This window comes from Aspergillus costaricaensis (assembly GCF_003184835.1).
Source record: "Aspergillus costaricaensis CBS 115574 unplaced genomic scaffold BO79scaffold_1, whole genome shotgun sequence".
NCBI classification, from domain to species: domain Eukaryota; kingdom Fungi; phylum Ascomycota; class Eurotiomycetes; order Eurotiales; family Aspergillaceae; genus Aspergillus; species Aspergillus costaricensis.
The window spans coordinates 2,094,044-2,121,574 of NW_020291801.1; the positions used below are offsets into that span (position 1 = coordinate 2,094,044).

General features: G+C 48.0%; 5 protein-coding genes across 5 annotated transcripts; 1 reads left to right on the forward strand and 4 right to left on the reverse strand.

Annotated features, from left to right (window-relative positions):
* The first annotated feature begins 1,906 nt into the window (after positions 1-1,906).
* Positions 1,907-3,781, forward strand: BO79DRAFT_163736 (uncharacterized protein). The gene is made up of 2 exons (XM_025679154.1): positions 1,907-3,313; positions 3,400-3,781. The coding sequence occupies exons 1-2, from the start codon at positions 2,282-2,284 to the stop codon at positions 3,718-3,720; spliced, it is 1,353 nt and encodes a 450-aa protein (XP_025545534.1). The 5' UTR covers positions 1,907-2,281; the 3' UTR covers positions 3,721-3,781.
* A 2,486-nt stretch (positions 3,782-6,267) lies between these two features.
* BO79DRAFT_185499 (camp independent regulatory protein) lies at positions 6,268-7,695 on the reverse strand (the record flags this gene model as incomplete). Its single annotated transcript, XM_025680402.1, has 1 exon — positions 6,268-7,695. One exon carries the CDS (start codon positions 7,693-7,695, stop codon positions 6,268-6,270), a length of 1,428 nt encoding a protein of 475 aa, XP_025545535.1.
* A 5,761-nt stretch (positions 7,696-13,456) lies between these two features.
* Positions 13,457-15,958, reverse strand: BO79DRAFT_223750 (uncharacterized protein; the record flags this gene model as incomplete). The annotated part of the gene is made up of 12 exons (XM_025683624.1): positions 13,457-13,492; positions 13,603-13,692; positions 13,882-13,951; positions 13,984-14,012; positions 14,072-14,187; positions 14,419-14,602; position 14,683; positions 15,083-15,165; positions 15,259-15,355; positions 15,456-15,615; positions 15,759-15,809; positions 15,919-15,958. 12 exons carry the CDS (start codon positions 15,956-15,958, stop codon positions 13,457-13,459), a joined length of 957 nt encoding a protein of 318 aa, XP_025545536.1.
* A 2,971-nt stretch (positions 15,959-18,929) lies between these two features.
* On the reverse strand, positions 18,930-19,603 carry BO79DRAFT_185502 (uncharacterized protein; the record flags this gene model as incomplete). The annotated part of the gene is made up of 2 exons (XM_025680403.1): positions 18,930-19,478; positions 19,547-19,603. 2 exons carry the CDS (start codon positions 19,601-19,603, stop codon positions 19,209-19,211), a joined length of 327 nt encoding a protein of 108 aa, XP_025545537.1. The 3' UTR covers positions 18,930-19,208.
* Positions 19,604-19,655: 52 nt separating this feature from the next.
* On the reverse strand, positions 19,656-20,623 carry BO79DRAFT_261959 (uncharacterized protein). Its single transcript, XM_025686541.1, has 2 exons — positions 20,552-20,623; positions 19,656-20,298 (listed from the first exon to the last, which is right to left on the reverse strand). The coding sequence occupies exon 2, from the start codon at positions 20,234-20,236 to the stop codon at positions 19,805-19,807; it is 432 nt and encodes a 143-aa protein (XP_025545538.1). The 5' UTR covers positions 20,237-20,298; positions 20,552-20,623; the 3' UTR covers positions 19,656-19,804.
* Positions 20,624-27,531: the final 6,908 nt, after the last annotated feature.

Sequence of the window (27,531 nt, forward strand, 5' to 3'; positions counted from 1 at the left end):
CTTTCACTCCTCAATTTTTGTGAGTATCTATCTATCTACTGTGGCTTTCTTCATGCTTAGTGGCTCCCTGCACCTGGACGCAAAATTGCGATGCCAGCCTGCACGTTGCTCGGTGAGAGTGCCTAGTTGGCACTAGCCCCAAGTATGCCCGGTCACTCTAGGCCAGGGTCCGCGGTCTTTCGCGCCGCTGCATCTCAATCCAGCCACTACTATCTTCCACGATCCAGCCTGCCCGGCTGCTAGCCACCCGCCAATAGCTTTCCGTTGCCTTTTATATTCTTGGCGTGGAACTGCGTCTGCGGCTACCGGTGACACAATCCGGTTTCTTTGGAACAGTTCACCTGGCGTTATACCCTCGTGTCGATGTTATGGCTTGCCGTGTCTTGAATCGACGTATCCCGTCTATCTGCATCATCTGACGGATTAGCATGCGCTCTGAATGTATGGTGGTTGATGTCCAAGCCGCGAAACCGCCAGATCCACGTGTTCGACGAAGGGTATAGGCTGGTCGTGTAATCGAGTCTCCTTCCGGAGCAAGACTGTCTTGTCCGCTGTCGATGTGATTCTCAACTAAAGTCGCAATGACCAACAATCCCTGCTTTCTTTCAACTTCGGATAGCACGGCTATATGCATAACCTGCAGGGAAGTACCCCACAATGGCGTTGCTCTTTCGGCATCCGTTGCCGGTTCACCTCAACCAAATCCCGATTGTCGTGTCTATGAGGCTGTGGCATCGCTCTTGTGTGGAACAAAATGCAGGATTGAGCTACTGTAGTAGGAAACAAACCATGCTGTGTCGTTGCCATCAGATCTAGTTGCCAATTGAAATGAAGCAGATCGGTGCAACAATCAGTACCGAGTATATCTTTCGATGCATGGAGTTGGACGTGATAGGGCCAGCTCCTCACAGACTAATGAAGGTGATCGAGTGCTGTCAATCACGAACCCATCGTGCTAATCAAGTGCTACTAGCCCGTTGCTAGCTTGTCCTTGGGATGGATCGACACGCGCTTATTCCAGCTACACACTGCTTGCGAACCAGCATCGGTCGATCATGAAACATGAGTTACCCTGGTACGCTTCCATCTTCTCACTCAGTGTATTAGAGTCCTGCATAGTGGCTGGACTGGGCCTTGGCAGTCTAGACCGGACACGAGACGACGGTATTATATTTAGGGAGAATGGATGAATCTGTAAGCAGCGGTCTGTACACGTATTCCACGGCCAAAATGCCTCATTGAAATAGACCAATAACGGCATTCTCTATCATAACGGTGGTAGCTTGTAGTCAGAGAGCCTGATACGAATCTCCAATGCTGCCCAAGCAACACTTCTTCTGGTCACAGTCAGCCTGGAGCAGGCCGTCAGGAATTGCAACTGTTTCTATAATCAGACAATTTCAATAAATTGGGATATTGCAAGTTTGTTCTGTCTGCTTGGTGGTATGCCGTGAACGAACCTTGCTAGCTATAGATCACGATACACGCTAGTCATGAACTGTAGTTGAGTCTCATGGCGATGCCTCCCTCTATCTACCTATGATCCACACGGTGACTCAAACCAACAGGTTTTCAAGCAGACACTGGATCTCTTTAGATCGCAAGATCAGACCTAATAGCATCAACTGGATCTCCTGATCGTTGTAGCAGCTGATAGCGATGCGACTACTATAGGAGCTGGATATCTGGATTAGCGCTGTTTTAGTAGCGATTAGTAGAGATCAACCTGCGGCCCCTTGCATAGTCTGAGATCAGATAGATTAGCCGTCTGATAATGGAGATATTGAAGCGCAGTAAGAAGTTCCGGGGGGCAATGGAAATAAGGTTCCCGTGACTGGATCCGCCTCCATCATTCGTTCCGACTCCACAACTATCTCATTTTCAACCATCCTCCATGCTGCCTCCCCTTCCCTCAACTCATCACCTCCGTCGAGGTCAGTCTCTCATCGAAAGACCCTTTTCTTTCACCTGACAATGGTCTTCGTAATGATCGCTGTCGACTGATTCTGCTCCTCTTGGCGCCCGCGACCCATGCGGCCATCGCAGACTTCCAGCTGACCCGCGCCGCCTCTCTCACCTGATATAACCTCGTCCATCTGTCGACTCGTTTGTCGTCATCGTCCTTCCCCAACGCTGGATAAAATGGTCTCGCTGATAAGGTCGCGAAACTCGGGCATTCCACCCGCAAAACGCACCCATCACTTCGACATACCATAGCACTTTTTCTCTCGACCTCCTCCTCCGCACTCCTTTCTGATGGAGATCCAACAACAATATCGCAATGGGTATTCGGGATGACCGCGATGGAGGAGAAACACCATCCTTCACCATGGCACACCCTACAATGGCCATGGTGACAATCGACCGTCCTGCCGCTCCAGCGCCGGACTCTTCGTCCCCCCTGAAGCCAGCCGGCCAAGCTAAGCAACCACCCTCTGACCCAACAGCCACCCCGGACCCCAACCTTGTCAACCCCCGTCTCCTCGTGAATGGCGCTTGTATCTACGAGCGACACCTTCCAGGCGATGCGTACATTACTGCACACGTGCAGCGTCTTCAGCACGGGTTCTACGCCAGCCCCGCCGTGTCCAACCAAGATCACAACCACGTGGACTTCCTCGGTATCACCTTCGTCTTCCACTCGCCCAATACACTCTCCCATCGCTTCAAAGCAGCCACCATTCGGGCCTCTGTTCAGAGCGCAAGGGAGCAGTCATCGTCAAGCAACCGGACCCGCCATCCCCGCTTCCTCATGCATGCCCCGCACCTCCTCTACGGCGCCGTTTCCCCTGAAACCCTACAATGGAACTACAGCCTCAGCGGCTCGCTTGGAGTTTCTGACCTCCCTCTCGTCGCGAGTCTCTCACCCAGCGGTGGCATGAACGGACGTTATAAGCGGTATGAGATGATGCGGATCCAGGGGTCGGTGCGATCGCTCAGAAGCCCGCGCGGCCGAGCCTTCGACGTTGAGGGCGGCGAGATCGTGTGGACCCTGGAGGAGAACAACTTGCAGCGATCGGGCCTGCCGCGCGAGTTCACCTTCGCCATGCTGATCTCGAAACCCCGCGCGGAGAGCCGAGTTCAGTTTGCGCTGGACATCGATCCAGTCGTCCAATGCTGGTGGTCGAGTTACCCGGGGCCCCTGCTAGCCCTACCGCGATACAAGCCCGTGCGTCGACGGCCGGTGGATTTCCGGACAGAAGTGGGCCAGCGTTTCGAGCCCCTCACGGCAGACAAGGGGTTCAACTTTGCGGCCCTAGAAAGCTCGTTCGATGATTACGTGCATATGCCGGGGCGGAAGTTTTCATCTGGCGTACGTGGTACCCAATTCCCTTGAGCATACATTGGAAATCAAGAGTCAACTGCAGGAATATATACTGACATCGGAGTTTGCTGCAGATCTCCCCGGACGGCGGAATCGCACAAGACGACAACGAAGTCCGACGCGACGTGACCCGCGATTGGACGATGATCGAACCGTTGCGTGGAGTTAACAAGATCCCCGCCTTGCTGCCGGGCAAATCGGGACTCAACCCCAACCAGCCCATTCCTGCAATACCGGGATTCGACCCGGGAAGTTTCACAATGCGATTACTGTTGGATAATGCACATGGGTCAAGCAGCAGGTACGCGCATGTGACATCGGAAGTGACCAATGTACGAAATGGGCAGCGAACCGAGCGACGAATGGAGCGACGAAGCAAGGGAAATAATAAATAGCATTTTAGCATGGAGTTGGCTGTCTGATTTGATTGTCTTGTCTCTGTTAGCGACTAGCATGATACCCGGCATACAAGATTGATAGAATTGGGTGATGCGCAGTGATATAATTTAATGTGAAGATACTGTCTAGTTCCACCTCCAACTTATACTATACGTCATTATAGTACCATTATCACTCACAGACCACTACGAGATGAATTTCTAATCCTCAATATCATTCTCCAATCTGCACAATCTGTCACAACTACACAGATAGTAAATACTAGATAATAGGAAGGTATATACACCGAACAATTAATCACCACCACCAACTATTTTTGATTCTAACCTACCAAACTAGCCTCAACATACCCCTTACATAATCGCCACCTACTTTGCTAGTATAGCACTCGAGATAAATAAATAAAACCAAGGTGAGGAAGACAGACTACAAACCGATATCGACCAAACAACAACTACTATGTAAGCACTACCCCGGTAATCGTTTTATAGTATCATGTATTACAGTATTGTCACGTAAGGTTCTTAGTAAGAAAGTAGTGACGTAACAGCCAGCCACCCATCTACAACTCACAACTCTCACATAACCACCATACAGATTAAAAGAGTATTTACTAAAGTGACTACTACTACTACTACTACTGATAGTATATACGAACCTCATAGTTCTGGGTATATAGTAGATTGAGGGATATAGAGCATAACTCTACAGACTAGACTAGACTACTAACTAACTATAACAAGATCAACCCTACCACATGTAGTTTACACACATACAATCAAATCATGATGTGTATAAATGCGTACATTTACCTAACCCAGTTGAATTGACTACTACTAACTACTAACAATATATTCTGTAATAGATTATATATTTACGAGAGCTGTTCAGGTGTTAATATACTGATTTTTAGAGAAAAGGACTATATAGCAAGTACATAAATTACATAGTTACATACATACTTACTTACAAACATACAAGTACTTATTAAGAACTTGCAATGAACTCATTATTATCATCATTATTATCAGAGTCAGAGATGAGCCAGATAACAATTATTTAATTATCAAGTCAGCACATAATATACAACCCTCAAATATATTGGTGAGTAGAAGGGAGAGAGAGAGAGAGAGAGAGAAATACAGTAAGTGGTCTAGATCACCTTGTAAGTAAGAAAGTGGAGGTAAGATGTGGAGATATCCAGCCAAAAGCAAAGTATCAAGTGTCAAGTGTCACCGTGACATTAAACTTCTTCACCCATTTACGATTTCCCACATCCCCCATCCACATCCATCCATGCTATCTACTACCACTGCCTTAAACTTCCCGGTTCGATTCGATCGATCGCCTCGATCTTAATTACTACCTTATTACAATCAATCCACTATGTACCTCTCTCTTCTCACTACTACTCAATTCCTTGTTTTTTTTCAACACATACCAATATACTAGCTAGTAAGGTAGTAAGTAGATGGGTCTAGACCATTAGGATATTGAGTGGCTTCAAATTTATTCCAAGTTATGTAGTATATGTAAACTACTACAAGTACACAATCAGGAAGAAGAATCGTATGCATAGTCGGCCATTGATTGATTGAATCTTACAAGTTATATGCATATAACTCAAGAAAACCGTGGCGATAGCGAACTACTGCATTCTCATAGATCAATCAACCGAACGAGTGAATGAATAATCATCCTGTCTAGACCCCGACAATGATGTGATGAGATGATAATTGATGATATCACCAACTTATCCTTCCCGCACATGACAAGAAGAAGCCCTTCCGTAGCATCTAATCGAACCACAACCACAACCCATTAATATTTGCCAAGAACAAAATCAGCTTGAAACACAGGATTGATTGATTGATTGATTGTTGATTGATCGATCGATTGGTTGTATGCATCACCGATGGGATCATCTCGTCAAATAATTTCCATGTACACCACTAAGAACCCATGGTTTCTCCCATATGTAACAACTAAGGATATGATGATAGCGGACCAAGCACACAGACACAAAAGCAATGAGCATCACGTAGAGTAGCACGTAGCACGAACAACAAAACAAAAACAAAAGTGTTGACAGATAGCCGCCCCAGAACCATGCCACCCAAAACCGTCCCATTGCTCATAATCGCATGAAAAAGACAGAAAACCAATCCACACTCGCAACAAATCATAGACCACCAAACAGCGAAAACACAGAATAAATCCCAGAAAACCCCCCAGGGTACTACCCGCGAACAGGCTAATAAAAATATAATAGAAAAAGAAGGTATTTTGATCGACATCGTATCATCGTAGGGGTAACAGAAGCAGCAGCAACAAGGAAAAAGCCACCCATGTCTCCTCTAAGAGCGTTTTCCCACCCGGGTATTCATCCACAGCGTATATGCATAGTCTATTCCCAAATTGCCGCCCTTCTGAGAAACAACAGAAAAATAAAATTCGTACGGAAGAAAATAAAGAGGGGGGTGTGAGAAATAAAGTTAAAGCGAGGGTAAAACCACAAGTTATGGTCGCTGGAGAATTCAGAGTCATATCTGAGGCTGCGCCGGAGCAGCAGCCGCTGCCCATGTCGACACGGGGTAATTGGCATGAGCTGCTGGCGCGGTAGCGCTCACGTAGTACGGATGCCGGTCTGCGCCCGGGTAATAAGGCGCATGCATCGGGTTCGACTCCCGGCGCGGGATGCCCGGATCAAACGCAGACATGCCACGCTGTTCCAGTGGTTGATGCGGACCATCAAGCGGACCCAGGCTGAAGCTTCCTCCCCGTGAATATGTGGCCGGTGTGGCCGGATCGATGGGCGAGGTCGCGTCGGTCGCAACGCTGCGTGAGGATATTGACGAGTTGCGATAGGCCGAAGGGCTGTGATCCGACTGGGATCGGTTGCGATCGCTCAAGGAACTCGGAATGCCCGTATTGAGTGCAGAAGGGATCGACGACGACAGCGCATTGTGACCCAGAGCATCGAAGCTCGTTCCATACTGAGTGGGTGTCCGGAATTGAGAGTAGTCGTCTGGCTTCTGCGGGATCTGGGTAGGTGCAGACGGCGCGGGGAGATACGGATTGGAAGCTGGCTGCGCCGAAATCGACCCTGCCATCGAGTATCCCGGGATGGCCGCAGTCTGCGGAGCATGCGTAGCAGCATACGGCGCGGGGTGCATATAGAATTCGGGATGAGGGTTGGGGATCGCATACCCGGGCGGTGCTACCAACTGAGGTCGGTATCCGTAGATCGTATGGGGGTCGTTCGGGTTCTCTAAACCTCCTGATTCCAAGTCATCGATGGGTGCCCGGAAGCTTTGCTTCTGCGTCAGCTCTGCACGAGGCCGAATGTACCGCAGCGAGTCGACCATCGATGGTGGGTTCAACAGCCCGCGCATCACGTCCTCCACGCTGTAATACGAGACCAGGTGGTGTGTCACCCCCGAAACCGTCACACTCATCGTCTTCTTCACGAGTCCCGAATCCTTGAAGCCATACGAGTCCACCAGCGAGCCCACCAACGCTCTCTCCACGTCCGACTGGTGTGGTCGGTCTCCAGGATACTGACCGGGTGTCGAAGACGGCGAATAGCCGCCGTTGCTGTCCTGTCGCGGATACGGCTCCCCAGGTCTCGTGGAAGGCACCGGGCGTCGATTGGCCTTCTTCATCGCTCGCTTCTTTTCGCCGGGAGGAAATGGCTTTTCCAGTTCGCGGTAGACGAGAAAGTTGCCCAAAATTCGACTGGGACTCCAGGTCACTCCATCCGTCCATCGCTTAATTCCCGACGAATTCTCCTCGTAGATGAACACACTGCCACTGCGGACCAGGTGACCACGTTCGCGATCGTGAGGCCGACGGGGCACATGGTGCAGCACTCCCGTCAGACAGGCCTCGAAAAGAATCAGCGCATCCTGTGTTGTCGCGACGTATCCCGTAAAGGTGGGCTCCAACACCGTAGCGGTGCCGTTGACCATTGTTTTGCGTTTGTTTGTAGGTTCGAACCTAGTTGAAAGGGGGGCAAAGAGGTAAAATCAATCAAGGTTAACACCACCGTTGATCAAGGTTTCCCAGTAACTCGGCTAGACGGATTGGCCAGGGTGACACTGGCGTTTCGACACCAAGCAGAGGAAGAATAGCAGTGAATAGGATCAGAACAATCCCGCCTGACAGGCTGTCAGAATTTCTTTTCTTTGTTATCGGCCGTTGCAGAAAAAGCTAGGACGATGTCCCGAGCTAAAAAATGAATGGGATGGGGGGAGGGAGGGGGGAAAAGGGAGTGAATCGGGGGACTCCAGAAAAGCAGGGAGGGGGAGGCAAATAACCTTTGGGGGGAAGACGAGGAGTGGGAACCTCTGGTGCGAAGGTGAGAGAATGACAAGTCGAGAGAGCTGACGGTGATGGTTGAACCGTAGAAGAGGGCCGATGGCGCGAGTTTAAAGCGCCCCCCTCCTTCTGAGTTTAAGGGCTACTACCAGACTTGGGCGAGCCGGATCGACAGCGAGCACGGGCCCGTCCTTTTTCCCAAATCCTCGCACAGGGAAAGGGTTGGATCTGGAGAGCAGCGTCTGGCCCTAGTGCAGCTGGGTCGACTGGAGCTCCGGTTCCACGGAAAGCGATCGGATCGAGGTAGGTTGAGTCTCCAACCAAACCAGCTGCGGGAATTCCCAAGCTTTCTGCTTGCAAGGAGAAACCCGTTTTGACAGGGAGTTTAAATACCCTGGGCGCGGGAGTTTCTCTTCAACCCAAAAGGCTGTTGCTGATGCTGCTGCGCAAGAGGAGGCGGAGTTTCGGGAATTGTTGAATGGGCAACAATCCACTGCGCGAGAAGCGATAGTGATGAGGGAAAGAGAGGGAGACCAGCTCAGCTTACGCCGTATGAGCTGTTCGGTGCCTGTTTCGGAGCAGGTATGTAAGCCGATTTATCCACTTTGGAGCTTCACGTAAAGCCACCCGGGCCATGCGAGAAACGAAGTGCGATGAATTTCCAAAGGCAAGTAGAGACCAGGAATGTTTCAAAGTGAATGGGGATGCTTGAAGGGAAGGAGTGTGGTGGACTCGGAAGACAAGAGGGGACAATAGTTGACCTTAAACATCCGTGGAACGAGACGGGGAAAGAGGCAGATAGAAATAAATCAGAAAAGGGAAAATCAGGTATATAATAAATTAGGAAACAAAAAAAAAAAAGGGAAGAGAAAATAAAAAAAATATAAAAAAAGTGAAGAGGGAAAATTAAAAAATAAAAAAGGAAAAAAAGAGGAAAAGGGAACGAAAATTAAAAAATTAGGAAAAATAAAATAAGAGCGAAAAAAAAAAATAAAAAGAAAAAAAAGGAATGCAATCCCATCCCAATGGAATAGTTGTATGGGGGAAGAGCAGCAGTGCCAAAAAAAAATAAAAAGTCGAAAAAAATAACGCCAAAAAATCATCCCAATTCCCAGAACATTGGCAGGGTACCCATGTATGGTATTGTAAGAAGCTTCGTGTTTTTTTACCCTTTCCTCTCACTCTCACACCTTTCCCTTCCAAAAGATAGGGAAGAGAAAGAGTTGTCCGGGTAGAGAAAAAACAGAGATAAAAAATCATCGAAAATAACACGAAGAGACAATTAAACATAAGGAATAATTATCTATCTTTTTCTTTTCCTTTTTTGAAGCAAAAAACCAACAGGGAAGGTAGGTAAGCAAATAAGGAAAAGAAAAGAGGCGGCCCTCATCCCCCCCCTCCCCCTTCCTGGTGATCAGGAAAACCAGGGAAGGGAAGGGAAAATTACCATGGCCAGTCCAACTAGACCAGAGCCGGGCATGGTGCGGGTTGCAGGGAACGCCAAACGGCCAGGCAGACGGAGGGAAGGACATGTTCAGCGAAGAAAAAAAAACATCCTCCGTCATGAAGAGCGACCGGGCTGCAGGCGGGGCGACCCAGACTGGTAGGCCCGAGCAGTGCCAGAGGGGAGAGAGGGAGGAGGCAGAAATTGGGAAGGACGGATGGGGTGTGGGTGCAACTAGTGATCCCAAGGAGCAGGACAAGCCCGCCAGAAGCACCGCCGCCGGTGGATCTCTCCGGCCATGAGGCAGAGGCCATCGGCGGGCTCCATCTTTCATTCCTTTTCGCCAAAAGATGCGCACCACACCACACGCACCCATCTCTCCTGCTTCACACTCTTCTTGGGGGTGGGAGGCAACATCGAACAACAGACGGTAAGAATGGGCTAGTGTGGGTATGGGGCGAAAAAAAAATAAAAATAAAAATCATAAGAAGTATAGAAATAGAAACAAAAATAGAAGGTAAAGAACAAAACACGAAGAGGAAAATAAAATACAGAACGAATATCAACAGATCCACTGGGGAATCCAGTCGATGCAAATTGCAGATCCAGTCAAATGGTAGTTTTAGTTAAGCATAAGAAAAGAGTATGACACAAGATAGGCTTTGGGAGGAACTAGGATCGAAGGAGGAACAGGGGGGAAATTGAGATAATCCAAACATCCACCACCAAACCACATCTGGTAGTCATGGATGTCTACAGATCAATCTCGCAGGAAAGAACAACAAATAGGCATAACACTGGACAGTCATGATAGGAGAATGTATGTGTTGGCACAGGGTATGTGTGTGTGGTATTGTGGTATTGATCCAATCCTGGTACATACTTCCCAAGAAGCGACAGACACAAGAGAGCAACTGACTTACCAGGAGTAGTAGTAGTGAAGAAAGTGTGAATCCACGCTGGCGGGGATGATGAGAAGCAGGTACCCCGTTTCACTTTGCTGGGGTTGGTTTGGTTTTGAGTTGCTGGTAACTACTAAAAGTAGGTCCCAACCTTAGCCGTGGCAGCGGAGTGACGTTGACTTTATCGGCCTGGTTGCACACACACAATCAACTCAACTTGGACTGCGTCTTCTTTCTTATCCCACTGTGTCTGCTGCTGCTTCTTCTGCTGTTGTTGTTGTCAACGTCGGTTTAACTTGCGGCTCTTTCACTTGCTTTCCCTTCCAGATAGACTCGTAAACTTTGGGAAATGTAAGGATGACCAAGATAAGATCCTCCAAAAGACGCCAATGCAGGGAAAACAGTCAGTAGTGGGGAACAAGTCATGTAACAATCCGAGATTCAAGACGAGAAGAGTAGGGGGGGAAGATTTTAAGATTTAGGTAGAACAAGTGAAAGTCAAAATTGATGAAAGAGGGGTGGGTGGAAGGAGGTTAATGAGGGGACGGGAGAGTGGATCGGGGGGATCGCTAAGGGACCGCCAATTCGAGACGAAATACAAGATGAGACGGACGCCCCAGGACGGTGTGGTGAATCGCAGGTACCTGAAGGATGGATAAACGGGGCATGGGATTGGAAATTATCGGGTTATTATCGGATGAGGGGGTTTGGGTTTGGAGATGGGAATGACGGATAGACTCGGGGTAAAGGATACGCGCAGTGCAAATAAGTCTTGGGGGGGTGTGTGGGAAAGGGGAGAGAGAAGGGAGAGGGGAGGGATGATCAGATATAGACCATAGATATAGAGAGAAAGGATACGGGCTAATTAAGTATGCGCCAGTGTGATTTTAAGTACGATATTAGGTAGGTAGGCAGGTAGGTAAAGTAGGTAACTAAGTTAGCTAGCTAAACTAGCTAGAAGGAGTAGTAGAAGGGGGAGGCATGTCAGCCAAAGCCGGGGTAAATCGAACGAGCGTGCGCGAGCCGCGTAGGGGGGAAACGAACAGCAAGCTAGCTATGGACATAACAAAAGCCATCCTGGCTGGTATATCCTTCCGACTACTCTCGAATCCTGGATTTATCACAGTAGATCGTATGGAGTCACTACCCACTAGCTAGTAAAAAAAGCAGTAGTTCACCAATAACCAGACATGTTTCCACGACTATCACCCCCGCCATAAGCCCATGAGAAGGAACGAGAGGGAGAGGAGACCACGATTAACGAGGGATTAATGCCATCATATATCTACTTAGTGCGGGAGGGATTTTCGGTTGGGAGAGGAAGGATTCAACGAGAGGGGGGGGGAGGCTGTGTCAAGTTAGGCGTGAGCCGCCTGGACCTACTACGTACTTACTATTACCTACACCTCTTTTTGGGAGGGGGGAAGTGGGAAAGAAACACAGGAGGCGGGAAATAATTCGACGGGAGGACAGACGCCCCATGAGGGATCAGAGCTACTACTAACTAACTAACCAACTAACTACATCTGAGCGTGTATTCCTGGCGGCTCAATGACTACCGTGCACGGTCGGGATGACCATCCCATGCCCATCCCACCGCCTCGATAACTAAAGGAAGGAGAGAGGGGGGGGCGGAGCGCTATGAAGTGTTGTTGTCAAGATATCCACCGGGTCATCATCCTATAGCGGAGAGAGGAGAGAGAGGGATGGAGGGTGGAAGGGGAGAGGGGACTCACTCAGGAATGTTGCGAGCGATTGATTGACTAACCGACTAACTGACCGATTGATTGATTGCTTGATTTCTCCATGATGGTCGATGGTTGAGGAATCTTATCGGGTCGTCTGCCATTCTCCGCATTCATTTTCTGTTACTACTAGTAGTAGTAGAGGTCTACATAACAGCCAATTGGCAAAAACGTCATATGGAAACCCCCCAATCATGTTTTGCTATGTTATGTTTCTCATCCCTTCTTATTGATTCCTCCTGATCATATGAAAGGTAGAACCATGAAATCAATCCCATGATACACTCCCACAACTCCATTCAACTGAAAAGAACTGAACTGGAACTGATTGAGGGGTTGGCTGCAGGGGTGGGGCAAAAGCGGTCACTTCAACCACGGCTCCGCCCCTGACGAAAAGAGAGTAAGTTGTAAGTTGATTTGATTTGATGTGCACCGGTCAGTCATGGATCGGGGAGGCCCAGAAATCTAAAAAGAATCCACTTTTTGCCTTTTTCGGGCAGAGTCGATCGACCAGCTCTTTTGCTCAGTATCTAAGTAGTAAGATATGTAAATGGGAGTGTTCTTAAGAATCAAGTAATATTCAACATGGTATACTACAGCCACTAAATAGTATAACACACTCAGATAGACTGACAACAACAAGAAAGAAAGAAAACTAAAAAATGAAAAACGAAAAATGAAAGATGAAAATGGTATACGGAGTAGTGGACGGCCCTATCCCCCATCCGTCAATTCAGTAACAATACGGGGTTAGTCAGTTTCTCTTCCTCTTGTTCCTCTCCTCCATGGTCTTGTTTCTCTCTCGCTGCACTATTAAATCATCACCCATTCTCACATCGTCATCGAGCAGCTGCCATTTAACTAACTAAGTAGCTAGTTAACTTACCTAATATTTCCCTAGTGGGCGATCTTTAGTAAGCCCAGCCAGCAAACCACCACACTTACTTACATAACTACTACTTACATACACACCCATACATACTTCGTCCCCCTCTCCAATACTACCCTATCTATCGTCATAGCCCATCCAAATCAAACATCAGGTTCCTGAAACCCGTACGACCACCATCATCCCAGTAACATACCTAACTTAGCTCACGGAAGGAGGAAGGGGCAAGAAAGTAAAACCAAAAAGACAAAAAAGGACAACTCAATCAAACGGCCGCCTCCTCTTCCCAGGGCTCAGATCTCGGGGGTTGTGAGAGGACGGGTGATTATTGCATGGCGTCAAGGCGGCACCCGTTCGGATTGGTCCCAGAGAGTGAGAAGAGGGTCTGGAGAAGATTTGGGACGCCCCAGCAACTTGCATCCCATCCAATTGCTACACATCGAATCGGGTATGCGCTCGACCCGGCAACTGCTCCATTCCCCATCTTTCTGTCTCTGTCTCTCTCTCTCTCTCTCTCTCTTTTCTTTCCCTTTGGGCCTCCTCCGGCTGGATTTCGTGACCCTCCCAATCTGGCAAACGCGGTCCGAGCTCTGCGGCCCATATGCGCGCGCCTTTTCACAGTAGCTCCCCTCCCCTCTCTTATCCTCTTCCGACACTTCCCTCGGGCTCTGATCATCCCAGTCTTCGTAGTCATTATATCCAGCCTACACCACAACGCACACTCACAATAAAACCCTTAAAATGGGGTCATACTAATATCATGCTCAAACCAAGCACTTACCGGATGAGGGGAGGGCAGACACAAAGAAAAGGGGAGAATGGAAGAGCCGAGAGAAATAGAAACATGGCGCACACACATGGATAGTCGTGAGGGAAAATGATCGATGACCTCGGTTGTCATCATCACCGCCCATCATCATACCCGCACTTTAGTCGTCAACGATCCATCCCGGCCGCACCGGTGACCTATTTCCAACCCAATAGAACCCTCTCAACAATAAGACCAAAGACCACTGGTTTCGTCAGCTTCCATAGAACATTCATAACCAGTAGAGGACAGCGCAACCCGTGGTGGCCTGTGACGAGTAGACGGAACCGCATGACGACCAGATGCCCAAGAGGAGGACTGTGCGCCGCGTCAACTTTCCTCTGTACCAGTCTGCCTGCTTCGCTCACATCTCGTCGGCTCCTCCGTCGCTCCCGCCACTGCGGCCGGTGTTCAAGGAGAGATGGCCGTCTGCTCAGTAACCCTGCTCCACGGTTCCGACTGACCGCTGACGTTCATGTGCCCAGTTGATCGACTTTCTGGTAGGAGGAAAGAAATAATAGTAATAAAAATAATGATAGTCAAATGAAAAATATAATTAAATCAAAATAAAAAGGAAAGAAAAGACTTAACGTGCCTGTCAGCAAGGCAGCGTCGATGTCTAGATTCGAGGTCTTCCACTGGACCGGTCGACGGTTCCAGTCAGGCTCCGTCGGGATCCGTGCAGAAAGTCTTTGCTCCAATGTGCCAGCAGGGATCCCCCGGGGATGCTCGATCGGGATGAAAGAAGGCAGAAGCGGAGCTTTCCCTTCCTAAACCAAAGCCACCCCTCCCCCCAAAGCCCCAAATGGTCCTGGTCCTCCATGACATATACCGTGCCTATGCCACGCACGCTCGAATACGAAGGGCGTGGAGACTGGGTGCAGGGAAGGGGGTGGGCAAATAATAACGATAATAATAATAACAATTTTAATCAGAAAAAAAACCAAAAAGAAAAAAAAGGAAATCAGAGCGGAACAATAGGGAAGAAAGCGTCCCACACGACGGCGATCATCTTAAGAGCCCTCAGGCCAAAGCAGCAGTAGGGGCCGGACTAGGTCGCTAGGAGAAAACCAATAAAGCCCTGCCCAACTCTAAAATGTTTAGAGTTGAATCGACTGGAATTGTCGGTAACTTTGTCAGGATTCAGGGGGGCACCGTTCCTAGAGCTTATATTGGACCGTCGCCAAAACTTTCGCGGGAGATCCCCAGCAGATCCAAAAGCCATAGGCGACTGCTGCTGCTGCTGCTACTGCTGGGGCTGTGAATCTGAGCTATCTTCTTGTTGCCCGGCGAGTCCACCCACGGAAGCGCCGACAGACGCGCGAGCACGACTCTTGGGCCTTTTTTTCCCGTTACTAGCATGGTTTTGCGGCTCATCTTTGGTCAAAAGCAGGTGCAATTCTGGTAGGAGATCGTCCTTCCAGACCGGGTGGTAAGGGACTGGTCCGATAGTAAGGTCCCGACAAAGTGGGTGAGCAGTAGACGATCGCACCGGTGGGTGCTTGTCGAAACTCAATTCCACCCTGGAAGACCGGGGGGAGGGGAATAAAAAAAAAGCATCCATCAAGACTAGTCTTACAATAGGCTCTACCACAGTGGAAGATCGCACTATTCCTCGATTACCCGGCACGACTTGGATTTTGATCGTCAGGTAACCCTCGTTGACAGGCCGGTGGTGGTGGTGACTTGCTTGCTGGCTTGCTGACATTTATTCCTCCGGAGGCGGTGGGCCAACAATGACAGACCCAGTGCCAGGAAACTCTAAGCTGGGTTGCTCTCGAGCCTCAGGCACTATGTGTGTTAGTGGATATCGCATGATGGTGGATGATCAATTTGCATGTTGAGAGATGAGGAACGAGAGTAAAGAGGGATCTTGGAGAAGTGACCTCCGTTTGCATGGTCAATCCATCCCGTAACAGGACCTACTAGGAAGCTGCGACAGACTTGGCTTCATACAAGCCGTGCCTGCCTGCCTGCCTGACAGGATTTTGGTTGTGACGAGGAAGCCCTTACTATACCCAGAAACTCAAATGGTTACCGAGAGAGGACCCATACATATAGTATTGCATGCAGCTGCAAGAGCCACCGGGGGAAAGATCAAACTCTTGGGTGTCTGGTGCATACATGGGCCGATGGTCAAGTGAGGATGCACCTCATGTACTACTACTACGACACGGTGACTGGTAACAAAAGTCTACTTGATCCAGGTAACTCCGATGAAGGTCCTGTTCAGCCAAGTTGATGATCAGCGACCCAAAGCAGGAGGCAACCATAGAGAAGAATGAAAGGTTCACTTGCTGCACTCCAGACAGGCTCTCAAGCTATATGCTATGCTATGTTGGCAGTCTAGGATCCTGCGCATTCATCAGCTAACTCTACAGTAGTGTCCAATCCAAGGTGCCCCAGCATGGAACTAGGAGGCATATAGCTCGAATCCATACCTACAGCTTCCAGTTAGTTGTCATCATCCCTTACTGATGGGTAACGAAGCCTCGTATTCCGAACCAGCGCCCCGGGACGGGTTCGGTTAGAGAGAGCGAAGAAAAAGAAAAGGTAGACTGGACTGAGAGCGGATAGTAGTTAATTAAACCCCATAGAATGACACATCTTTAATATCGAGTTCGTTAGTCACTGGGTATTCAAGCGATCATGTCTTGGAAAGATATTCATAAGTAGGTAATAGTAATAATTGCATCCTAACAGGCAAAGGAGAATGGGATTGATTGCGTGGCAGATGATTCGACATACTAAGCAGGCATGTTTCTCTCTCTCTCTCCTACCTACGTGGACGTACTGCTTCGTATCCAAGGCGAGTGGGAGGAACGAAACCGACCCGACCGGTCTGGGTCCGGTCCCAGGATCCAGTCAGTGTCCGTGCCATTTTTCTGGGCTGGCAGTGCCTACCTTTTTCCCCACCGAATCTGAGTCACTGGACTCCCTAGTTCTCCGTATTCCACAATCCTGAAAGTCCCCACGTTCTTGAGGACTAGTACTAGTATAGTAGATAATGTGGCCCTTGTTGCATGTCCGCTATGTGTGGCTAAATGGAGCGAGAGCGAGACCAAAGAGAGGAGCCAACAGAGGGGATTCGCACAAATAAAAACCGAAGAGACAGCGCGCTAAGTTGATTTGCCCGGCTCCAGATGCATCCAGTAGCGCCACGGACGGTGTACCGTAGACTTGGGCCAGGAAATGAACGCGACCAGAGAGTGTGGTTTGGGTCATGGCTAGCTCAGCTAGTTAGTTAGGTTAGTTAGTTAGTTAGGTCGGTCGGTGGAAGGTCTTGCTCCGGTCCGGGAAGTTGGGTTTTCCCCGTTTAGGTAACGCGGGCAGGCACCATGTGAATGGTGATTGGAAGAAATGGGTTCAAGACAGGCGGGTGGTCGGAGGAGAGAAAAAGGAGAAGATGGGGGAAATGCTGCTAGATTACTAGTATCTCGTAGGTTGTTGTCTGAGCGGATCGTCCTAGCAGATAATAGTAGTAACTAGTAGATGGTATCAAAAGTTGGTACCAAACGGGGAATGACTATCGACCCAGTCAACTACTGTTACCAATGAGTATGTACGATGTACTTAGTAATTATTCCTCCATCATACATATTACAGTTATCAGGTGCTTCAAATCCCCCGAGAGAGATGAGAGAGAGGAGGGAGAGAGAAAGAGAGATTTGGAACTGTAGACTAGCATCCAAAAGGGAAGCGTCAACAGAAACAGTGGACGCGGCAGGTGGCGCTATCCTTGACAGAAGAAGAAATGCCGCACAATGACAGGGTCGTCTGGATCTAACAGGCGATCATCGCCCCCCCTCCCCAAGAATGTCGAACCAAACAGGCCAGAACGGGGGGGGGCGACGTAAGTAAAAAAGCAGCAGACACGAGTTCGGTCGCTGTTACCAAACCCCCACCACTAGTATCAACTAGTACTAGCCGGTACTGTATAGTAGATCATTGTAATTAAATGAAGGTGTGGTTCCCGTTCCAAACCACAGACTGGATGGAGTGCAGTAAGTAGTGAGAGTACTCCGGAGAGAGAAGACCACACTATTTACATGGGGGTTTTCTGGCTGATCCAAGTACCATTTAACGCCATGACGGAAAGGATGTCAGTCAGCGACAAAAAAAGAAAATAAAGAGTTGAAAATGGGGGATAAGTATACTGTAGAAATCATATCTACTGTAGTTCATTATCAAACAAATTCAATAACTATCTAACCTAAAATCAGCCAGTTTCTAAATCTCTTTCATGCGTGTGAAGAAAACATGGGGAGATGTCAGTGGCATTTCCCATCCGGGAATCAGGATTCGGAATCCCATGCAGGGCACAGGATACGGTGCCTTTTTCCCCCCTCTGCACGCTTAACGCAGGTGGCCTATTCGAGTAATGGGAGGGGAGTTCCTGCTATGTGTCCCTCCGTATTGCCCCTGCACCGGATTATACAGGAAGTAGTCCGTAGTCAGTAGTCAGAAGAGATAGGGCATCCCGTGTGCCAACATTTCAACAATCCCCCAACGCACTTGGTGCATGAGTGACCGCAATTCCATCTTCATTCATTTCCGCATGCGCCACTACTACGGGGCGTTCCCATCCCCTCCCTCCTACTACTGACTAGTTACTACGTAGTTATACATATGCAAAAGAAAGAAGAGGAAAAAAGGGAACCAAGCGCCCACTTTTGCCCGTTCCTCCCGGGCGGCGGCGGCGGCGGCGACGGCATGTTGGCCACGCACGGTGCGCATTGCCAGAAGCCTGAGGTCTGTCTGAAATGGATAGCCAGCAGCCGAACTGATCTGATGATAGGTTCCCAGATATGTTATCCTACATAAGCTAGGATGCACTGTGCCACGCCTCGAGCTCGTGTAGAAATATGATTTGGTCAATGGTGGCAATCCCCAAAAAGGGCGCCAATCGGCCGGGGAAAAGGACCGCATTCAAAGGATTCTCATTGGATGAAGGAAAAGGGAGGGAGTGATTTTCCAGTACTACGGGGGGCTACAGAGCCTGAGGATGATTTCAAATCTCCCCAAACAAAAACATGTCAGGTGGCTCAACATCATCATCATCATCATCATGCAGTCGAGTTCTATCGTGACGGGATCGTTCTCCAGAGTGTAGGTGTTGTCATCAATCATATATGCCCGTCTTTTTGGTTTAAACTATTTAGGTAGGTAGATACATACTTCGACCCATTGATTGATTCCTTGCGATCCCCTCAACCTGGATACTGGGAACACCTACATATTTCCTCCCCCAGTCTCCTTCTTCCCCTTCTCTCCAGGTGCCTGTACCTACGTCGTACATCAACGAACTACTAGTTGCACACATGGCCTGGTACCCACCCGACTTGCTACTTTTACTGCTAGGCCACACTACTCCATCTAGCACGCTGGCTTGGCAACCATCCGAAAATCGGGGGAAGGGCATTCATCGGGTTTACGAGGTTTGGACTTAGCTGCCTTCCACCTCCGGGATAGTGAGTCTGGAGGCGCTCCATCCAGCAAGAGTGGGAAATGATAACCAGAGGCCCTTTTCTGCTGGTCTGGCGAATAAGAATGGGGTCCATGATAATCAGTTTCGGAATGACTTCCTCTAGGCTCTAGCGAATCTCCAATTACGGCGATCGGTCGGGCGCTCCCAGGACATGGGACCTAAATCCAACGAGGGATCCACTGATGGCAATAGTTCCGGATAGCGCTTGTCCGCGCTGTTTACTTACGTCTTTCCTACGATCATCCACCCTCCACCCATTAAAACGGGTCACGACCCAAACCATTCGTTTCTGCGTGGATGGTTCGATGCGGAGAAAAACCAGTTCTGTCAGTCACCTTTTGACGATGCTGCACTAATACACTAGACTAGCTGGGGGCATTTGTTCATTCCTGAAGGTCGACAACACTACTACGTAGTAGTTAGCCGCTATCTCCGGCACAGCTTTAGGTAATAAACGCAGGATGGAGATCCCACGGGATACTGTCTACCGGGATACTGACTGGGCGGTACGCTTTGGCAAAGCCATCAACCGCTCACTAGTCTTCCTTAGCTCTTGACCCCTACCAGCCATTCCGATCGGGGGATGCCTTCTTTGGCACAGCGGGACTGGCGCGCGCACATACACACACACACACAATGCAACGCGCTTCGTCATGCGATCGATCCTGTAGGCTGTAGTGGACTGACTCGACCTCATCCACCGGGACATTGATCCCAGCAATAGAACCAGGGATGGGAAGATCAGGACCAGGACACCGTCCGTGCCCCAGAGACGAGGCAACCAAAAGGCGAGGATACAGTAGCATAATAATACATGACACAGTAAGTAGCAGGTACAATAGACCCGAACCCCCACACCCCATCCCTTGACTGTGCACTGCTCTTTGAGGATCAGCCGGAATAATATCATCAGCATACCTATCAGAGGGATGAGGAATGACTGGTCATAGGGTTGGCGACGTGACCTGTCGTGGTTTTCTTTTTTTTGCTATTTTATTTTCTTTTCTCATCACTTTCTTTCTGGCCGTCCTGCCGTCTTAGTTGGCCCTGCAGGATGAGGGCGACGCTAGACTAGGGCACCTGCTGGTGTCAGAAGTGTGTCCTCTGTTTCACAACCTCAGGGAAAGGGTTGATCAGGAGCTCAGGCTTGCTTGATGCACACCCAGATGAGGATGGTAACACACGCTCAGGCTGTCTTGATTGGAAAAGCCCATTGTCTGTGGGCACCAACCTGGAATGGGGGCTTTTGAGTTACGGTTGATGGATTATGGATGTCGATCAGCCATGGCCATCTTCTTGAGAGTCTCCATCGCCCGCCATTCCTCGCCATCTCCTCCTCATCATCTCGGGTCCGACCCTGCCATGTTCCCCTAAGTAACTCCGTGGTAATTTTAAAACTACGTAGTCATCATCCCATCCATGAATCTACTAGTATCAAACTGGTCTGTTCAGAGCTCGGCAATAATCCAACAATCATGCTATTCCTTGGCATCAATCCATGGAGTGCCCCCCCTCGGTAGATGTTAGATTAATTTTAATTTAGCATGTCGACCATTTTGCCAAACCATGTGGCTCATCCTCACAATTGACCGCAAAATGGCTAGGGGTAACCTGGCTTGACCAACTCCGGCGTAGTCTGACTGAGGTTGTCCGGATGTCCAGTGAAAAGTCCTGGTGGCCCATCCGCTTGTCGCTGCTAACCACGAAGCCATGGAGATTAGTGGCTTCGAGTGAATGCAGTGTTGATCCCCATAGATGGTATCTATCTAGTCAACGATACCCCTACGAATTTAGCGCTATCCTTTAGGCACATCACAAATCGTCGAATTAATTTTCCAAAAAATGTTCCCACCCCCTACTAACGGAGTACTACTACTAGTATGAAGGGACCCCAGCCGCGCGCACATGGAAGAAAGGACCCAGTATTCAGCAGGACTAGTTTTGCTCTTAGTCGCTTGCTCTTTGACCTATTCATGCCACTTCTCACACCGCAACCAATATCGCCTTCAGCTTGGGTCGTCATTCTATGGTAGCGGTGTTATTGCTTTTGCCCGTCTGCATGCACCCCATTCCGATGAAGGCAGTATCTACTTAGACGGTCGCACAGTCTTTTCGTCCCGAGATGCTTTGAGCAAGCTTCTAGATCTCTTTCTAGGCACCAAGCCACTCCCCCTTGCTTGTCAAAACTTATTTTCTTTTTTTCTTTCAGCCTTTTTCCCTTCTATTTTTCTTTTATTCTTTTTTATGTAATTTTAATCTTCCAGTCGACCTTCCATTTTGAATAATTTCCCTCCCTTCATGCTCTCAACATGACTTGCTGGTTTCTCCTGCCGGCTCATTCCATCGCAGCCCACACGTTGATTTTTAACTAAAACTGCATTGCTCAACGCCTTGTCAGCCACGCTTTTGGGTCGATGAGTGGAGGAGGAGGAGAACAAAGTGGACCATCCTCATCTACTCACACTACTTACTCTTTTCAGCGCAAGTGCCAAGTACTTCGATCCAGTTCTGTTCTCTCTTTACACCGCGACCACCACTTGATACCGATACTAGTAGTAAGTAATTACATCGCCAGCCTTGTTCATGGATATTACCATTATGTAGTCTTCTCCCCCCTTCATCCCGCCTTTTCCACTCCCCTCAGACTATGCAACTAGACCAGGTACACCCATCCCTAATAGTCACTAGCCCGGTTATAGTAATCAGTAATATAGCTAGCCACCTGCGAATTCCCCCACAGTCTAGCCAGGGATCCAGATCCCGACCACCACCCAGCCTAGCAGCACCACCACCACCACCACCATGCCAGAAAAAACGTGGCTCGGGGCCATCGGCGCGTGTCTTAAGATTTTTTTCGTTACTTTTGCGGAAATTTCTGCGACAGATTCGAGACATCAGGCCTTCTTCCATCCAATCCGTCAGTCAGTCTCCATCCTATGACGATTTTGAGGAATTTTCTTTCTTCCCAGACCTATCTACCAACCTACGTTAGTAAGAAAGATGATTAGTAGTAGTTGAGTTCGGAGCCAAGTTACCTCGCCTATCCCTCATTTCAGCTCTTCCTCCCTCCTCCCCCTTTCCCCCTGGGCATTGAGGTCATGCTTGGCGCGCCAACCTCGCTGACGGGTTGCCATTCTTGCTGGGGCCGGTTCGTTAATTGACGGCCGGCCGGTCCGATTTCAAGTCCCTGTCTTACTACTAAGTTAGTTTGAGGGGTTTTGCTCGGGACACTAAGCTAGTAGACTACTATCTAGGCAGCCAGGCATGTGGTTTAGTTAACTTTCAGTTTAGTGTGCTTTAAATTCTCTAGTTATTGCCTTCCTTGTTCTTATTTCCGAGGTGTTTATTTTTTACTACTATAGACAGGGTATACACATATCACTTACTCCCACTCCCGTACGTACCTATCTGAAGTAGAATGGGGGGTTTGTACTACTTACCCAGATAGACACCCTGTCCATGTACATACTTACTTTCTTGTTCTACCCTACTTTTGTGTAGTACCAAGATGTCCTTCTTATGTATATGTACCCATGGCGTATACTCCGCTGCCTTGTCCATGTGTCCATTTACCATCCAATCAGATCTACACTTGCCATGCACAACGATATCATACCACAGCACCGGACAAGACGTTGACGCTTGCGTAGGTACTCACTTTGTCCTACGCTACATCTTGTTACAAAGCAGTACTACTTGATTTTTCTTCTTTTTGCCCCAGTGGATTCACGCTGACTAGTAAGTAAGTAGACAGTATGAAAATAGCAGCAGCAGCAGCATCCATGCAGTAAACAGTAGGTTAAGTGAGAAAAGAAACAAAAAAAAAAAAAAACCAGGGATCAAATTCCTAGCGCAACGCCACTAGTTCCAGAATATCCGAACTTCTTCGTTTCGTTCGATAAGGGGGCGGCTTTTTTATTTTTTTCATTCCTTTTTCCCTTAGACGCGGCAGCGGCAGTGAGCGGCAACATCATCATCGTCATCGCGGCCTTTTTATTTTATTTTATTCTTTGATTAATAACTATATTAGTAGGATGTATTATTAGGTGAATAACTACTAACTAGAATACCTAGCTAGTTTTCTACCGTAAGTCCGCAATTTTCTCATCTCCTAATTTAGCGTCTGAGCCACTGGTTCTCTGCGTCTCTGCTTGCGGACTAGTTCGGGCGCTGCTAAATGTAGATCGACATGGTATGTTTGGAGATTTGTTTCACTCTTGTATCTAGCAATAGCACTACTTACGACGGAGTGCGGAAGGCCGGCTGGCTAACTACAAAGTAACTAGTTGCAAGCAATTAGTTACTTGGTTAGTTACTATTATTATGATTATTAATTTTGTCGGGCGCGCGGGGCAAGGAATTTGGATCTTGTGATTTCGATGATGATGATGATGGTGCTGGTGGTGAGTGAGGTGGTCTTCACACCGTATTTTGTTCCGTCAATTACATACAGTATGCATGTTTTGTTAGTTACACGCCCTTCTTGTCGGGTTATCTATCTATCTATCGCTCTATCAGAAGATCAGATATCAATGTCATCGTCATCTCTGCAAAGAAAAACAAATAAGTCACTTACAGTATTTAGATGAAAGTTAACTCTACTACTACTTAATTTCTTAATTAAATACTGAGGAGTTTCTAATTCTTTAAGCTTTGAAACGGGCACTTAAGCAATGCTCAACAGACCAATTGCCCAACTAGGCAGGTACTATATGTATTACAGCGTACAGTAAGTAGTGGTAGTGAGTAGTTATCTGAGTGACCGCGGCTCTCCTGATTACTTACTCGCATTACTACTTACAAGATAACCAACTAACTACTAGTTATCCAGTTATTCAGACAACGAAGTGACTAAAATAACTTACTCCTAGTATACATCACTACTTCCCTCCCGCCAAGTGCCAACACTCTTGTTGCCCCGCTCGCTCGCATTTGCAGATGATGATGGCAAGAGAATAAGAGGAAGGAGCAGAAGGAGGAGGCTCAGCTGAAGAAATCCTTCTCTCTTTCTTTTTGAGTCTTCTGACATACTCACACTCATCTTGGAAATGCATCCTGCAGATACTAACTGGACTAACTGCCGAGTATCTCGGGCCCGGGTTTCGGGGGGGGGAGAAAAATGAGAGAGGCTGAAGACTCCTGCCTGGTACAGTATGGTGCAGAATTCCAGGTTTCGTCTAGGAGATACTTAGTCAGTTGCCTGTGGCTAATGACTTGTTTTCTCAATAGTGCAGAATCCCTACTTACTCAGTATCTACTTACTTACCTGCCTTCCTTGGTTATGGTGGATATTCGCCGATTAGTAGTATCATGTATGTGGGTTGGATAGCTTGCTACTAACTTACTAGTACTAACTGATAATTCCAGGAAAGAAAGAAACCAACATACATAGTATCCAGGACCACTTTTTGACGCAAATATGGTCAATTTATTATTTATTATTCCAAATGAGAATTCCGCGACGGCAAGGCAACACACAGACAATTCCTTTCCACAAATTTTTGGCTACATATGTATACTATACCAAATGCACGGACATTCTTCGGCTAGCAACTATCACTATAGTGCTTACACAGCCGGCTATAGAAAGCGGCAACTAACGAAGGTTCAGGTTTCACGGCTTTCTTCGGTAATCAGGTTGAGTGCAGGTTCGACAGACAGACGGTAGACTATATGCATATGGTATGCAAGATGCCCAGCTAAGCGAGGTCAATGCTACATAGTATCAGGTTTATTTTATTTTATTTATTTTATTTTTCTTACTATCGCTGTGAAGATACCAGATAGCGTGGCTCATGAAAAGGAAAAAGCAATGCAAGGGGTAAAGTCGGTAAGTAAACCCCAGCCGGGATATGATCGGGATTATTTTTTATTTTCTACTTTCCTTTTTTTGAGGGTGGCGGTTTCTTCAGACCCGAGACAGAGACAGAATGGGTGCGTGTGTGTGTGTGTGGGGTGGGAAGGGAAGATGGAATGAGATCGGACATATCATCTACTAACTTCGACTCTTACATTTACTTTGCTTTACCCTGGGGGAATTGGGATTGTTACTGGGTGGTCAAGATATACGCTGACGAATCAAGAAGTGACAGTTGGTTTACTTGGTATAGTAGTAATAGGTTCGGTTAGATCTACACTGCAAAGAGCCTTTCAACCCTTGCCTTAACCTGCCAAGGTAGATTAGGTATAGATGGGTAGATCTGGTTGCGTTGCCTGTGTGGATACCCAACCCCGATCGATCCATCATCATCATCATCCACCCACACATAACCCTCAGAGACATACACAGCAGATGAGATCAGATCGCATCGTCTGGTACTATGCACGTCCTACATACTATGTACGTATCACCTACGTACCTACGGAGTACATTGCGATGAGACACGGTAGAGCCGTTTTCTTTCTTTCTTCCCTTCCCCATGGATAAAGGACAGAAAAATAAACGCAAACGCAAGGTTCTTCTTTCTTTCACTTCCCATTTTCATCTTCTCCATTCTTTAGCTTGACACTACTAGCTAACTATATGTTCAGTCGGTTTTAACTTACGTATACCCTAACTATGATCCAGCCATATCCATCTTACTTTTCTACCACCCACCCAGACTAGTAATATCATTATCTACCAAACTACCTACCGATCTTAGTACCGAGTAAATCGTAAATACACTACATGCCACCCCGATGAAAAGGATACCGGGGGACCCTTCCCCGAGGAATGTACATACCTCTCCCATCAACCTAACCTAAGTAGTAACCATAAGTCCTTAGCGTACATAGTTTCCATCAATCTGCCATCTCCCCCTCAAGAATGTAGAATGTAAGAAACGTGTATGTATATGCGTATGTCTGATGGCTGTGTCAATCACATGGCAAGTAAAGTTTGGAGGAAGGAGATCTTTGTCGACATTCTTCCCTTTCCGTTTGCCTTTCCCTTTTCGTCTCTACCGCACAGACATACGGGGTGGCATGGCATGATGGCTGATGACATACGTATACGTACTGCTTTGCTATGTTGGGTAGGTAGGCATGAGGAATGTGGCTGAGTACTTACGGTACTGTGCTGTGCTGTGCTGGGCCGTGCTGGTGTTCGCTTTGCCACAGGCTAATTAATGTAGAGTTCTGGACTATTGTCGATGGGGTTGGGGTACCTTGCTTGATTATAGTATAGATATTAGATAGACTAGGATGGGAAATGAAAGGAAGCATAGGATACCCTTGCTGGAAGGAATATGCTGTACCATGTTGAGGGTTCGGATTCAATAGGATGGATGGATGGATGGATGGATGAGTGGATAAATGATACATCATCGGGGTTTTCTGCTTTGGGGTGCTTAGGTCATGTTGTGTGAGTATCAACACGAGCGGTGGTTTGTGTTTGTGTTTTGTGTCACTGGTAATACTGGGTTTGGGGGGAGGGGAGAGAGGAAAGCGGGAGGGGATGTAAGGTGCGGTGCAGTGCGCCGCGCTGCGCCATTAGTAGTGTATGGATTGGATGGAAGGTAAGAAGGGAGGGATCTATGGGTGAAGTAGAGTTTCTCGCTCCTGCGTTTGTTGCGTCGGATATCTTTTCCTGGTGGTATAGCTGGGGAGGTGTCAGTGGTCTATACTAGCACTACTACATGTGTAGCTGGATACAAGTGTGATGATGTTGCTGGATGGTATTTACTGGTGTCTATGTATATGTGTAGCATGTTAGTACTGGTCTAAGGAAGTAGTGTACTTGCGTAGTCTACTACTAGTAGTAAAGTGAAAGTACTTTACTAAATTTCATACATACCTCTCTCTCATCAACTAGAGTATAGTTCCATCAGTAAAACGCATAGATACCCAACTAGAACACAACCAAGCCTCTTACGAGCTGAACTACAGTCTAGACCTACTATTCCTTATTCAAAGACGCAATCTGTCTCAGAGACCAACTACCATACTACCTCCATCCTAGCCAGCTGACTTCAGTATCTGAAACAAACGCGTACCTCAGTTACTAATTCGATCTATCGACGGACATTCTTCAAAGCGATGTATATACACGATACCGCAATTACAGTCACAGACTACCATCCAAGACATATACGAATCGGTTCAATAGTAAGGGCTGATGTCTCAGCCATCATCACACCCCACCAGTGTAGCCATCGACATGGCGGTGGACATCAAGATGAATAAAAAGGAATAAACGAGAAACGAGGCTATCGATAACTTGTGTTCTGC